This window comes from Fukomys damarensis, unplaced genomic scaffold, assembly GCF_012274545.1.
Source record: "Fukomys damarensis isolate Sample0158 unplaced genomic scaffold, DMR_v1.0_HiC HiC_scaffold_16, whole genome shotgun sequence".
NCBI lineage: Eukaryota > Metazoa > Chordata > Mammalia > Rodentia > Bathyergidae > Fukomys > Fukomys damarensis.
Genome location: NW_022900928.1, coordinates 58,763,505 through 58,779,939, shown reverse-complemented (window position 1 = coordinate 58,779,939; position 16,435 = coordinate 58,763,505). Strand labels below are relative to the sequence as shown.

The window sequence follows — 16,435 nt, the reverse complement described above, 5'->3', positions numbered from 1 at the left end:
TGCCAGTATCATACTGTTTTTATCATGATAGCTTTGTAGCATAATTTCAAGTCCGTGATTATGATGCCCCTTTCCCTGCCTTTGTTATTCAGAATTGCTTTTGCTATTTGAGGTCTTCTGGTTCCAAAAAGTTTTAGGATTGTTTTCTCTAATTCTATGAAGAACACTATTGGTATTTTGATCAGTACTGCATTAAATCTGTATAACAATTTTGGAAGTATGGTGAATTTCACTATATTGATTCTTCTTACCCAACTAGAAATATCTTTCCATTTTTCCATCCTCTTCCATCTCCTTTTTTAGAGTTCTGTAGTTTTCATTGTAAAGGTCTTTTACTTCCTTCATTAGACTGATTCCCTAAGTATTTCAGATTTTTGAAGGGTATTGTGGGTGGTTTCTCTAACTTCTTTCTCAGTGAGGTTGTTGTTTGTATAAGGAATGCTGTTGATTTTGAGTGTTGACCTTGTATTTAGATATGCTATTGAATTTGGTTATTATATCTAGAAGTCTTTGGTGGGGTTTTGGGGACTCTTCTATGTAGAGTATCATATCATCTGCAAATAATGTTAATTTAACTTTTCCTTTGTTATCCTTATTCCTTTACTTTCCTTCTCTTATCTAGTTTCTCTAGCTAATGTTTCCAAAATTATATTGGGTAGAAATAGTATTAGTAGATGTCCTTTCTTCTGGTTTTAGAGTGAAAGCTTTCAGTTTTTGTCCATTTAGTATGGTGTTGGCTGTTGGTTTGTCAGAGATGCCTTTTATCAAATTGAGATAAAGACCATCTATTCCAATTTTCTGTAGGGTTTTTATCATGAGTGGGTGTTGGACTTTGTCAAATGCTTACTCTGCATCTGTTGAGATGATTATGTGGTTTTTGTCCTATGATGTATCACATTTATTGCTTTGCATTTGTTGAATTCTACTTGGTTTTTCTGTATAATTTTCTTGATGATTTGATTCTGTTTGCCAGTATGTTATTGTGAATTTTTTTGTCTGTGTTCATTGGGAAGGTTGGTCTGTACTCTTCTCTCTCTCTCTCTCTCTCTCTCTCTCTCTCCCTCCCTCCTGTCTGAGTTTATTGGTACATTTTAGGTATACAGTACAGTTACATTCATCATTGGGATCTTGTACCTTTACATGACAGGTCTTGGTTCTCATTTTTTCCCCTTTTCTCAGCCCTCCCTTTACCCCCTCCTACCTTCCCTGTTTACAAATACTTTATTTCTATTTTTTCATTTTCTTATGTATTTTTCCCTTATTACCTTTCCCCTATCCTACCCACTTCCCCTACACGTTTAGCCCTTTTCTTCCTATTTCACACTGTCAATTATATCATTCGGATCTTATGTACCATTATACTTTTTCACACTAGGCCAACTATTTGGTATTTATACATGTGTGACTTATTTATTTCACTTAGGAGTGTAACCTCAATATGTATCTATTTTCCTATGAATGACTAATTTCTCATTCTTTCTGGCTGAGTAGTATTCCATTTTATAGAAAAACCACATCTTCTTATCCATTCTCCAACTGCTGGGCAAATGGGCTGTTTCCAAGTTTTGGCTATTACAAACTGTGCTGCTCTAAACATAGGTGTGCATAGATCACTGTGATATGATACTTTTAATTCTTTTGAAAAGATACCCAGCAGAGGGATGGCTGGGTCAAATGGAACCTTTAATCCCAGCTCCTTGAGGTATCTCCATATTGATTTCCGTAGTGGTTGCACCACTCTGCACTCCCACCAACAGTGGAGAAGGATTCCCTTCTTCGCACAACCCTGCCAACATTTGTTGTTGGTTGATTTCTTGACCGCAACCATTCTTTGTGGGTTGAGGTGGAATCTTGGTGTTGTTTTCATCTGCATCTCTCGAATGACCAGTGATGTGGAACATTTTTTCATGTTTATTTGCTGCTTTTACTTCTTTATCTAAGAAATGTCTGTTCATTTCAGATGCTCATTTTTGAATTGGTATTTATATTTCAGGGGGCTGATTTTTTTAAGTTCTTTATATATTCTAGATAATAGTCCTTTGTCTAAGGAGCAGCTGGTAAAATTTTTTTCTCACATTGTAGGTTGTCTCTTAGTTCTGTTGATTGTTTCTTTTGCAGTGCAGAAGGTTTTTAATAAGATGACATCCAAGTTGTTGATTCTTTCTGCTAGTTCCCATGCTACTGAGGATTTGTTCATAAAGTATTTTCCTATGCCAATGTCTTCAAGAGTTCTGCCTAACTTTTCTTCCAGCAAATTTAGTGACTCTTTTTTAATATTTAGATCTTTAATCCAGTTGGATTTTAGTTTAGTGCATGGTGAAAGATAAGTGTCTAGTTTTAATCTTTGGCAGGTTGTAATCCAGTTTTTCCAACACCGTTTATTAAAGAGGCTAATCTTTCTCCAGTGAGGATGGTTGGCTCCTTTATCAAAGATGAGGTAGCTGAGTACATCTGGAGTTGTTTTTGTATCTTCCAATCTATTCCACTGATCCTCAGGCCTGTTTTCTTGCCAGTACCATGCTGTTTTTAATCATAGTGGCTTTGTAGGATAGTTTCAAATTGGAGATTGTAATACCCTGCCAGGTCTCTTTTGCCTAGAATAGGCTTTTGCTATTCTACATCTCTTCTGGTTCTAAATGAATTTTTGGATTCTTTTTGCTAGTTCTGTGAAATATAGTATTGGCATTTCAATTGGGATTGCATTGAATCTGTATAGCAGTTTTGGTAGTATGGCCATTTTCACTATGTTGATTCTTCCCAACCAGGAACAGAGGATATCTTTCCATTTTCTTATATCTTCTTCTATCTCTTTTTTCAGAGTGCTGTAGTTTTCAGTGTATTGCTTCCCTTTCAATTTTATTGAAAAGTTTAAAGAGTATTGGCAGTAGTTCTTCTCTAAATGTCTTGTAAAATTCAGCACTGAATCCATCAGGGACTGGGCTTTTCTTTGTTGGTAAACTTTTAATTACATTTTCAATTTCACTGATTGTAATTGGGATGTTTAAAATTTTTTATCTTCTTTGTTCAACTGTGATAATTTATAAGTATCTAGAAATCTTTCCATGTCTTCTGTCTTTTCCATTTTATTAGAGTACAGGTTCTCAAAGTAGGTATTGATGATTCTCTGGATTTCTCTTTGATGTGTTGTGACTTCACCTTTTTCATTCCTAATTGTATGGATCTGAGCCTTTTCTTTCCTTTTTTTGATAAGGTTATCTAAGGGTTTATCAATTTTATTTGTTTCAAAAAACTAACTCTTCAAGTCATTTATTTTTTGTATCATTTTTTTTAGTTTCCCTTGCATTGACTTCTGCTCTCATCTTTATAATTTCCTCTCGTACGAGCTTTGGGTTTTTTTGCTCTTATTTTTCTAGGAGTCTAAGATTCATCATTAGGTTGTTTATTTGAGCTCACTCTATTTTCCCTTCTTTTTTTTTTTTAATTCTGTTTTCCTAGTGTAGACATTCAATGCTATGAATTTTCCACGTAGAACTGCTTTCATTGTGTCCCCGAGATTCCTGTATGTTGTATTGGCATTATCATTTATTTGTAAAAACTGTCCAATTTTTTCTTTAATTTCCTCTGTGACCCATTGATTGTTCAGGAGAGTGTTGTCCAATTTCCATGTGTTTGTGAAGTTCCTACTGTTTCTTATGCTATTGATCTCCAGCTTGATTGCACTATGATCTGATAATATATAGGGGATAACTTCAATTGCTTTGCATTTATTCAAACCTTTTCTAAGAGCTAGTATGTGGTTTACCCATGTGCACCTGAAAAGAATGTATATTCTGATTTTGTTGGGTGGAAAACTCTATAGACATCTATTAAGTCCATATGTTCAAAAGCATGGTTCAGTTATAGTATTTCGTTGTTAATTTTTTGCCTAGATGATCTATTTGTGATAGTGGGGTGTTTTTTTTTGGTACTGGGGATTGAACTCGGGTCCTTGCGCTTGCAAGGCAGGCCACCAAACCACTGAGCTAAATCTCCAGCCCCGATAGTTGGGTATTTAGATCCCCCACTACAGTTGTATAAGTGCTTACTTGGATTTTCATGTTACTTAATATTTGTTTTATATAGTTGGGGGCATTAATATTTGGTGCATATATGTTTATGATTGTCACCTCTTCCTCTTGAATTGTTCCCTTTACAAGGATGTAGTGGCCTTCTTTGTCTCTCTTAATCAGTTTTGGTTTGAAATTTACTTTGTCTGCGAATAAGATAGCTACCCCTGCTTTTTTCTGGGCTCCTGCCACATGGAGAATTGTTTTCCATTCTTTCCTCTTTCAGTGTATGAGTTTTTTTTTTCTTTACACTAAGAGTGTTTCTTGTATACAACATATTGTTGGATTTTGCTTCTTAATCCAGTCTGCCAGTCTATTTCTCTTGAATTGAGGCCATTGACAATGATGGTTATAACTAATACATACTGACTTATTAATGTCATGTTATTGTCCTGTTGTTGGCTCTTTCAAATTTTTCCCCCTCTCCTTTTATTTTCTTGCCTTGCCTGTTTGATTTGCTCTGTTTGGCCTCCTGGAGTTCTGACTTTCATTGTCTTTTTCTAGGATATTGTTTAGAATTCTTTGCAGTGCTGGTTTGGTATTCATGAAGTTTTTCAGGTGTCCTTTGTCATGGAAGTATATTATTTCCCCATCCATTTTGAAAGAGAGTTTTGCAGGATACATCAGTCTAGGTTGGAGGTTGTTTTCTTTTAGAGCTTGATGTACCTCACTCCAGGCTCTCCTTGACTTGAGGGTTTGTGTTGAAAAGTCTGCTGTGATTCTGATGGGCTTCCCTTTGCATGTGATTTGTTTCTTTTCTCTTACTGCTTATAATATTTTTTTCTTGGGTTTCTGGGATCTTGATTATTATATGTCTAGGTATAGATTTTTTTTATCATGGTTAGTTGGAGTCCTATATGCCTCACTTATCTGTATGTCTAATTCTTTCCCTCTGTTTGGGAAGTTTTCTGTCATTAATTCTGTGAACACCTTTTTTTAAGTCATTTGTATTTTCTCCTGCTACTTCATGGGTTCTGTCAGTCTTATGTTGTTATTCTTTGCATCATCTAGGAGTTGTTGGGTCAATTTCTCATGATCCCTTACTGATTTTAAGTGACCTTTCTTTTCACCGTCTCTCTTGACTGCAATCCTATCTTCTATATCTGAGATTCTATGTTCACATTCTTTTATCCTGCTGCAAAAACTTTCAATAGAGTTTTTAATCTCCTGGATATCTGTTTGAATCTGTTTTATGGATTCCATTTCTTTCCTCTGTTGGGCATTCATTGTTTCCATTTCTTTCTTATGCTGGGCCTTCATGGCTTCTATCATGGTCCTCAGCTCATCTATTTTTTTCTCAGTTTCTGCTCTAGAGTCTCGAATCATGACTTCCGTTTTGCTCACCATCTCTATGGTTATCTAGGAAATTATTTCTGTTTTGAATTTTTCTAGAGCGTGATTAATCTGTTTTGTTACTTCCTGTGCTATGAGTTCAGGGTGTCCTGGTGGTTTACTGTCAGACTTTTCATCCTCATTTGCCCTACTTTTTACCATTGGTTAACTGCAAGTCTGTCTTTGTGTCTTCCTTCAGTGTTTTCTCGTTTTTATTTTGTTGAGTTGTTCTTGGTTTAATTCCAGGGTTATTACTTAAATCTTCCTGATATAGTTACGCTTTAGCTTTTGAGTCTTTAATGAGTCTAATGACTCATAGACATTGTCTTTTTCATAATACCAGAGAAGACAACTCATTAAATGAATCACAATCCTTTATGCGAATTGATACAATCAGCAACACAGTAGGATCAAGCACAACTTGCAAATTGCCCACTTGTTGTAGTCATTAATCTATCGCCTCTAAACCATGTGAATTAAATTAAAATCCAGAAGCAGCTCAAAATATGTTTGCAGTGAGTAAACTCTTCAGTATAGCATCTTTACCATTTAGAATGGGGGCTTAGTTAGAGTTAGGACGAGAGGAGTACATAAGTAAAAGAATTGGAGAAGGTTTCAAGTGGAGCCAGAGGACATAGGGTGACCACACAATCTTTAGGAAACTGTTAAAGTCAAATGTGAAAGACAGAGTGCAAGAATAAGGACAAGAATATAACAACAGTAATATGGGCTCACTTTACTTTGAAACTATTGACCCTTGAGTGAAGTAAAATGAGAGAAGAAAAGAACATAAAGAAAAAAGAAAAATGATAAAAGTAGAAATCTGAGTTAGTGCAGGAACAGAAAGGGAGATGAGGAATAATATAGGGTAGCAAGAGACTAAGTTGGAAAAAGAGGACAGAAAAAAGAATTTGCAGAGTGGAATGAGGAAAAGAAAGAAGAAAAAGAATTTGAAGGGCCTCTTTCAGACTATATCACTGCTGTCATAATATATGATGTGCGCAGCCATGTGCAGAACTAAGTCCTTTGATCTCAGTGAGCTGATGGCCAACCCCTGAGATTCAGGCTGATTTCGGGCTGCAGGCCCAAATTGAGTTCCCTGACCTCCTGCAGGTTTGAACTCCACAAAGTTCTACTACAGGTTCCCTCTGCCCTTTCTTTGAAGATGTTCAAAGTCTGGAGCTCAGAAAAATGACCTTTATGACTACCTGTGCCTCTGGAGAGTAGATCCAAGGAATGGCCCAATCAGGAGGCCTGAGAGCAGGGTTGGGGGATGGTCATGTTGCAGGGGCGCCCATGCAGCAAGCTAGTCTTCACCGATTGGGCCCAGGCAAGCCAGAGGGAGAACAGATATCAGAGCAGCTTTCCTGGACCTCCGCCTTCTACCTTCCTTCTGCTGGATGCTGGTTGTGGCTCAGGCAGCTCTCTCTTTTGTGGGGGTAGATCTTTCTCTCATTTTTGGAACCAGGGTAATGCTTGCTACCAGGAATGAGTTTTGGGGTATTGTTTCCCTTTCAGTTTTATTAGTGTTCAAGATGCAGCAACATTAGGTCTTATTTAAATTTCTTGTACCATTCAGCAGAGAATCCATCAGTACCTGGGCTTTTCTTTGTTGGTAGATTTTTAATTACATCTTCAGTTTCATTTACTGATATTAGTTTAGTGAGAATTTTTATATTTTCTCAATTTAGCTTTTGTAATTCTTTTTTATCTAGGAATCTGTCCATTTCTTCTCTGTTTTCCATCTTTTTACAATATAGGTTCTAGAAATAGGTATTGATGATCCTCTGGATTTCTGCAGAATCTGTTGTGATTTCACCCTTTTCCTTCCTAATTGCATGCATTTGGGTCTTTTCTTTCCTTTCTTTTTTTTTCAGTTTCATTTACTGATATTAGTTTAGTGAGAATTTTTATATTTTCTCAATTTAGCTTTTGTAATTCTTTTTTATCTAGGAATCTGTCCATTTCTTCTCTGTTTTCCATCTTTTTACAATATAGGTTCTAGAAATAGGTATTGATGATCCTCTGGATTTCTGCAGAATCTGTTGTGATTTCACCCTTTTCCTTCCTAATTGCATGCATTTGGGTCTTTTCTTTCCTTTTTCTTTTTTTTTTTTTTAATTGAGTTTATTGGTACATTTAGGGATACAGTACAGTTACATTCATTGTTGGGATCATGTACCTTTACATGGCAAGTCTTGATCCTTTTTCTTTTTGATAAAAGTTGGCTTAGGGTTTGTCAGTGTTATTTGATCTTTCAAAGAACCAACTCTTCAGTTCATTGATTCTTTGTATTATTCTCAGTTGCATTAATTTCTTCTCTGGTCTTCATATTTCCTCCTTCATACAAGCTTCAGGTTTGAGTTGCTCTTCTTTTTCTAGTTCCTTAAGGTTCAAAGTTAGGTTATTTGAGTTCATTTTGTTTTTCTGAAGTAGGAATTCATTTTTATAAATTTGCCTTTTAGAACTGATTTCATTGTGTCCCATGAGTTCATGTATATTGTATTGGCATTATTGTTTAACTGTAGAAACTGGCTAATTTCTTCTTTAATTTCATCTGTGACCCATTGGTTGTTCAGGAGTGTGTACTTAATTTCCATGTATTTATGGAGTTTTTGTGGTTTCTTTTACCATTGATTTCTAATTTCATTGCATTATGGTCTGATAATGTGCATAGGATAATTTCAATTCCTTTATATTTACTTAAGAATGTTCTTTGAGCTACTGTGTGATCTATTTTGAAGAATGTCCCATGTGCAGCGGAAAAGAAAGTATATTCTGTTATTGGATGAAACACTGTAGATATCTACTAAGTCTGTTTCTTAAAAGGTTTGGTTCAATTCAGCTGTTTCTTTGTTGATTTTTTTTGTGTAGTTCGTCTGTGACAGTGGGGTATTGAGGTCCCCCATTACATTTGTATTGATGTTTATCTGATTTTTCATGTCTGTTAATATTTTTTATATAGTTGGGTGCACTGGTATTTGGTTCATATATATTTATGATTGTCATCTCTTCTTCTTGAGTTGTTCCCTTAGCAAAGATAATAATGACCTTCTTTGTCTTTCTTGATCAGTCTTGGCTTGAAATTCACTTTGTCTGCACATACAAAGCTTCCCCTGCTTTTTTCTGTTCCTGTTGCATGGAGTATTGTTTTCCAGTCTGTGAATTTCGCTTTGTATTCAGTGTGTTTCTTGTATGGAGCATGTTGTTGGATCCTGTTTCTTGATCCATTCTGCTGGTCTCTTTCTTTTGATTAGTAAATTGAGACCATTGCCATTTATGGTTATAACTGATATGTATTGACATCCTTGTGATACTATTTTCCCATTGTTGGTTCCCTTTCTTTCCCATCTGTTTAATTGCTTGCCTTGCCTGATGGATATATTCTGTTGGGGTTCATGGGGTTGTAGTCTTCATTATCTCTTTTTAGAATGTCCTTCAGCATTTTAGAGTGCTTCTTTCATGAATTTCTTCATTTATTCTTGTCATGGAATTTATTTCTCCAATTTTGAAAAATCATTTTGTGGGGTACATTAATCTGGTTTTGAGGTTGTTTTCTTGTAGGGTTTTAGATACCTCACTCCTGAATGGCATCTAGTTAATCACCCTCTCCTGGGGACATTGGATTGGAGTCTCTCACCAGCCATTGAAGCTCACCCTATCTACTGCTCTGCTCTGCTCCTGGTGCTTTTCTCCCTGGAGGCCTCTAGGATCTCCAGCCATCATTACACCTCTGTAGGCTCAAGCTTCCTCTCTCACACCTCCAGCCAGGAATAAGGGAGAATGTATTTGCCACATCCCTCTTTTGCCTAACGATCCATCACCTCACTCTCCCCATGGACTCCAATTCACTCTTCAGAACTTTCCTGAGTCTTAGGTGTCTTTCCTTTTCTTCCCCAAGTTGCTATCCTCCAGCATCTGGACTTCCAATCTCAGAGAGGCTTATTTACTGCTGCTCATTGCTCCTCCATTTTCTTGGAAGTCTCGGGAAGTCTTTTTTAAATTGTAGTTTTAAAAGACTTAAAAGATTGTAGAATCAGATACTATGCCCCAAAGTCAAAATTTCTATTTATTAATAGCTGCCAAGTGAACCAAACAGTTGGGGTGTTATTTCACGGCCTCTTACACCCTAAAGTTGGTGAAGACCCTCATAAGTTCTTGTTGGCTTTCTTAAAAATTAGACTGATTAAAAAAAACTCTTAGTTCTTGTTATTCCTTTTCTTTTTAATTTCAACTCAACATTGTCTTTTTGAGGTGGCTCTCAAGTATGCCGTGTTTATAAATAGTACTTTAAGATAGGGTTGCTTTTGTGGAGATACTAATGGTATCCATTTCTGTATCCCTCTCATTAGTAGTCTTTTATTTCTGCCTAGTAGGTACATGTTGTTGTAGTTAGTCTCATATATAAATTATAAAAGAAACTTAAAGGTTTTATAATTCTGTCCAACTACCTTACTTTAGAGATGAAACTGAGGCAACCATGTAAATTGCCATATAATACTACTCGACACAAGGTTTGGGTTGGCTCTTCCTTCACTCAAGCCATGAAGTCCTCAACTACTGAGTTCAGTAACTTTGGGTAGAGAAGAGAACTAAGTGTATATTAAGTGATTTTCCCATTTGAAAGACTACATGGAATTTTTAATAAAAGTACATGTTCTGAAACTACACTTACTATAAGTCACTTTCATTTAATAGCACTATGCATTGACTACCCTAAATAGCTTCCAATCTGTAAAGTGAGGAAATATATCCCTTATTTTCAAAGCTAATTATTTCTTTGTTAGTTTTCCTTCCTCACCAGATCTAGTATCCACCCCTTTAGAATCTAATGTCAGCTTGTAAAAGGCATTAGGCTCTTAAAAAGAAACCAGAGTTACTGCTTTTAGTTCTTTATTTCTTTTCTCATTCTTCAGACACCAGGGCATTTGAGTTCTGCCTTACTATTTTCCTGGAATTGTTTTTCTGAAGGTCTTAATGACCAAGTGATTATTTTTTTCTCCAAAACATGTTCTTGGATCTCATCTTCTTATACCTTCTACCACTGTCGGCACTACAGACACAACTGCCTTTTGTCCCTTTTCTTCTGCTGTGTCATTCCCCACTCCTCATCTTGTTTATAGCTTCTCTTTCCTTCTTCCATTGATCTTGTCTCAGTGATGTGTCTCTGCTTTTTTTCTTATTTTGAGCTCCTTCTCTGGGAAGTTCTGGTTCTTCCTTTATTGTTATTCATCCATCTCAGTGTGATTATCAAGTCTGTATATCTGCTTCTAACATGTCTCCTGAGTGCTAGGTGCATGCCTGATTCCCTTGCACCATCTAGCCCAAGATAATTTCAGACTCAGTTTATTAGAGATGGATCATTTTTCCTCCTTTTCCTCTTTTTTTCTTTCTCTTTACAGTTTGTTTGGAAGTACAAAAGACCTTGATTATCCAAAGAAATCTCAAGAAAAAAGTAAAGCTGATGAAGTTATACTATCTACTTTCATGATTTACTAGAAAGAAAAACAGTAGGAGAATGTGGTTCTAGCATAAGAATGAACAAGTAGCTAAGTGCAACAGAATAGGCAATCCTAGGAAAAGATGTATGCCTTCAGTCATTAATTTTTACACTTGATCTTAGCCAAAAGGCCGAGAAGCGATCTTCAGTCATTAATTTTTAACAGAGGTGCTACTCTGACATTTCTTCCAAGGGCTGTATACTTGCCTAGGACTGAGGCACCATGTTTCTTAGGTCCATGCCAAACTAAAAAAATTGATAAATTGGCCTTCATCAAAATTACAAGCTTTTCATGAAAAACATTGGAAGTGTATAAACAAGCAACATCCTAAGAGAAAATATTTTTCCAGAACGCATACCTGAAAAAGAAATCATATCCAGAATACATAACAATATTTTACAATTAAGTAATAAAAAGACACATAACTTTTTTTTGTGTGTGTGGTACTGGAGATCAAACTTGGGTCCGTGTGCTTATGAGGCAGGTGGTAGAACCATTGAGCTAAATCCCTGGCCCCACATAACCTTCTTTATAAAATGAGTAAAAGACTTGAAGACAGTTTACTCACAAATTAAGGTACACAAATGGCCAGTAAGAACATAAAACTCATCATCATAGGAATGTAAATTAAAATCTTAGTGAAATAGTGTTATATATCCACTAAATTGGCTAAAATTCAAAAGACTGACAAAAATCACATGGCAAAGTTTGTAAAGTGACTGGAACTTTGCTGTAGTGTTGCTGAGAATATAAAACTCTTGTAACTACACTGGAAGACAAACTGGAAGTTTTTTCTAAAATTAAACATACAACTATTATGTGACTGAACAATTATGCTCTGAGTTACTTAGCTGAGAAACATGAACACATAGCTCACAAAAAGACTAGTACAATGAACCCTTAACTTACAAACTCAATTTGTTTTCAAGGTCTGGTTGTAACTCAGGTTGATCAGTTGAAGACTCGAGCTCCTCTCCTCAGCCTTCAAAGTCCTCTCCTGTACACAGGCAGATCTCAATGTTCTCAGAAAGTCATTGGCCCAGGATTTCTCAATTAACTTCACATAGGAAAGGATGTTGTAATGTTTCTTCCAGAACTCTTTAAAGGTTAAATCTGTATCTGAGATCACCTAGAAGCATCAGCAGCTGGCATTCAGGTTGTAACTCAAGACTTTGGTTGTAGATTAAATCTAAAATCCCAGTCATAACCGAAGTTGTTCCAGACCAGTTGTAATTCCAGGGTCCACTCTATAGAAACAGATTTATTCAGAATAAGTTAAAAAACACGTTGTTAATAGTAGAAAGATAAACCCTGGTATATCTGTACACTGAATAATACTTAGTAAAATCTTCTAGTGAGTTACTTATAAATGTAACATGGTAATTAAAAATATCATGCATAAAAGTATATACTCTGGTGTCATATGTATAAAATTCTAACAGACAAAACTAACCTTTAGGTTTCTTAGAAAGGAAGAAATAAAGTGGTTCTAGAGTGATGGAGTGGCAGTTGACTGGTGTAAGGCATTTGAGAGATTTGGTACTGGCCAAGAAAAAAGAGATTGTGGGACTAGCTGTATAAGAGAGCCAATCCCATCAGATATAGTGATGTTATCCCAGTACTCTGGGAAGTGGAGGCAGGAAGATCACAAGTTTGAGCACAGCCTGAGCAACACAGTAATTTAACAAGACCCTGTTTCAAAATGGGGGAAAATTTTTTTTTTTCTTTTATAAGCTGAAATGTAGTACCTCAGTGTGGAGGCCATGGATTAAATTCCTAGGATTTTTTTTTAAAAAGTCTTCACAGCAAAGACTGTTTCAAGGTTTATGGTCATGTAGAAAATGAGGCAGGCAAAGAACCCCCGGGTAGTGGAAGATTTGTAAGGGCCAGATAGCTTCAGAGGGCAGTAGAAACTTAGACTCTCATAACCAGATATAGTACTTTATTTTCCTTGGCCTTCAGGTGCTGAATACACAAAGCAGACAGGCTACTATTGCCTAAAATCTGCTTGTTTGGATTATTTTTTTACATAATTGGACATATAAAATTTGAATTTGGCATTAGTAAGCATTTGTTCTAAAGGGTCACAGCCTGCAGTGAAGAATTAAACAGCCTAGGAGTAAACAACCTGGAGACCATCTTGAGCTGATAAATATAATAATGAAAAAAGGAGCAAGAAGGAGCTCTTTGGAGTAATGATAATTTTGTATATCTTGGTAGAAGTGTAGATAGATTACACGATTGAATACATTTGTCAAAATTTAATGAATATAATACTTAAGATTGATGTGTTTCACAGTGTATGTTTTATAGTGAGAAAAATTCTAAAGATTGTGCTCTAGTTATTGACATGTATATACTGAAGTATTCACTGTTTAAGCAGTCACTACTGAAATACCAAAAATAACAATAGGATAGATAGTTGGCCTAAATATCTGGAGGAAATATAGTAAAGTTTCAGTGATAGAGACTAGGATGGGTAAGGTATACTTATGTTTAATATAAAACTGTCAACTTTATGTTTCAAAAATTTTACAATGAAGTTTAAAGACTACTGTGTGAAGAATAAGCTGGGAAGTCAGCAAGGATACTACAATGTTGCATTTAAAAAATTACAGAGTTTTCTATTTACTAACTTTAAGCTATGCTTTTAATTTTTTAAAAAGTTGGTGCTACAGTTGATCATTTGACTGATTTGTGCTGTTTGATTTGTCACAGGGAAAGTCCTTCTGCTAGTGTTGACACCTGTGCATTTCTGTCATCATTTGTGTGCTCCAGTCGGACTCTGCTGATTGACGGTCGAGTAGAACTCAAAAGAGGCCTGCAGAGGCAGGAGCGGCATCTTTTCCTGTTCAATGACCTGCTTCTTATAGTCAAAATCAAGTAAGTGTACTGTCTCCTAATTATCACTTAAAAATTGCATTTCTGCTGACAGTGATTCCCTTTCTACTCAATGCTTTTATAGTAAAAATGTCTGGCCTCCATTACTAAAGTGAGTTTTATGTTTGTTTTGTTTGTGCGAAAGCTTTCAATTCATTCACTGAGTTCATTCACTCAGTAAATACTCATTTAGGTCTTGTTTGTGCCATGCCCTGAAAAGATGTAGGAGATACAGTGAAGAATGTGATGGTTATGGTCCCTGCTTTTTCACAGCCTACAGTCTTATGTGGGGGGCTTACATTTTTATATATGTGTGGTGAAATTACAGACTGCACTTAGTACTATGAAGGAAATAGGATGCTAGATGAAATGAAAGAATGTAAGCCAAGTGCAGTGGCACATGCTTGTTGCAGTGGCACATGCTTGTAATCACAGCTCCTGGGGTGGATGAGGCAAGAGGATCTCAAGTTTGAAACCAGCCTAGGCAGCTTTGCGAGACCATCTCAAAATATGGGAATGCAACTCAGTGGTAGAATTTACTTAGTATATGTGAGGCCCTGTGCTCAATTCCCAGTACTATATGAAAAAAGCAGTATTTATAAGTCAGGGGCAAAAAAATCATTGAAGGAGATACAACACTAACCATTCCAAAATTGGGAAGATGAGGCATATAACAATTATTCTAAAACATAACAGATTAAAACTGTAAACTAGTGTGCACTTTTTCTGAGTCTTGTAATTGGCAGTGCTTGCTTGTTGTTTCTGGCTTAAGGGCCTTCATGAGATTTGACTGGAGAATCCACTTTCAAGCTCACTCATGAGGGTGCCAGCAGCCTCAGTTCCTCACTGGTTGCTGGTTAGAGGCTTTAATTCCTGTCCACATCATCCTCTCCACACTGCAGTTCATACTACTGTGTAGCTTGCTTCCTTTGGAATGAGAAATCTTTTCAAAGTGATAAATCATTTCTGATGTGTGCTGTTGGCCATACAGGCAAGCCTTGACACAGTGCAGAAGGGTACTATATTGGAGGTTTGAATCCACAAAGGTTATGAGAAGAAGAGATTGCTTTGGATTTTATTCCACAAGGTTTTAGTTGGGAATTGCCATGAGGTGATTCATATTTTTTAAATATCATTTGCTCATGTTAGATAATGGGTTGGAGGCTACAAGAGTAGAAGCAAGGAGACTGTGCAGAAGGCTACTGTAGCAGTCCCAAAAAGAGATAATGAGGGCTTTATCTGGGGAAATGACAGTTAAAGACACAGCTATACTGGGAGCCCAATAAGAGTCACTTCCACTCAGTGCTAAGTGTCAATGCAATTGACACCCATTTTAAAAGGTGGTTGCTGGGGCTTGCTCCATCCCCTGTTCTTTTTATTTAAGAAACATCATGAAAGATAAAGAGCATTTTAACAAATCCATCCTCAAATAAGAGATTGAGATACCTGTGGAGTATATTGCTGACTCTACCCTAAAACATAAATATAGCTTAGAATGGGGAAAAATGTCTCTGTAATACTGTGTATTTCAGTAGTTCACTAAAAATTCCTTCCAGCGTAAAGACCAGTAGATAGGAAAGCAAACTATATCTGTCATCTTAATTTTTTATTAACAGACTACATTTGGAAATAAGGAATTGATTTTTAGAGGGTTTTTTTCGGCCAATTCACATTAGACCTGTACTTAATTTTTTTGTGGTGTAACACCATTGGAGATAATACTAGTAATATGGTTAGAGCCATGGGATTCATATTTTTAAATTTGTATAGTCTAAAGCATTAGAAATTGAGAGTAAAAATGAAAGTAATACATTGTAACCCAGAATTGTCCATTGTAATGTAAAGCTTTATTGTAATACTTGTTTTAATATTTTCAAGCTAATCCATCTAGCTTTATGTACATATATGTTCATGAGATTTTTCTCACACTCCATAATAAAAAAACACTCCCATCAGAAAGCCTGTGTCTCTGGAGGGAGGAAAAAATGTATATATAGGCTAAAGATAGAAAAGCTGAAGGAGACTGCAAGGATAGATAACTTACATGCAGGTACTTTATAGAAATGACAATTGTCAGGACTTTTTATGGATGTGTAATGATTAAGAGCATAAATAAGCTAAGGAAGCAACCCTATCCTTGTCAGACTCTAGCTCTAGTACTTCAGCTATTTGACTTTTGGTGAGTTAATCTCTCTGTGACTCCATTTTCTGGTGTATAAAATGTCTGGAGATTAAGCCAAATAATATATGTAAAGTATTTACTACAATGAGTAGCCATTATTTTTAGTATATAAGAATGGAAATATTGTTACACTTGCAGAAAGTTGTTCTTGCATCTGGGTAGGTAGGGTTGATACTTTATTGAGGTAGGGAAAGGACTATAGAAGTGATTTTTTGTCTAGGCCAGCAGGTGTGGAAATTCTCACATAATGTCTGAAGAATTTAATGTATAGAAAAACCTTTGTTAGAAAACACAAGGTGCATGAAAAGCAAATATGGAAAGATGCTTCTCATTTCAAAATATTTGTACTGTATCTTTAGTTTTACGTTACCTAAATAATTACCATCAAGAAATAAAATTTGGGGCCGGGGATTTAGCTCAGTGGTTCTGCCGCCTGCCTTGCAAGCACAAGGAACTGAGTTTGATCCCGGTAC

The 16,435-nt window shown here is 36.1% G+C and overlaps 1 protein-coding gene across 3 annotated transcripts in view; it reads left to right on the top strand.

Annotated features, from left to right (window-relative positions):
• Arhgap20 (Rho GTPase activating protein 20) overlaps positions 1-16,435 on the top strand; it is a 104,848-nt gene that overhangs the window by 52,365 nt on the left and 36,048 nt on the right. For all 3 annotated transcript variants that reach the window (XM_010610654.3, XM_010610655.2, XM_010610653.3), the window contains exon 3: positions 13,619-13,783. In XM_010610654.3, the coding sequence (XP_010608956.1) occupies positions 13,619-13,783 (165 nt within the window). The remainder of the gene's footprint in view (positions 1-13,618; positions 13,784-16,435) is intronic.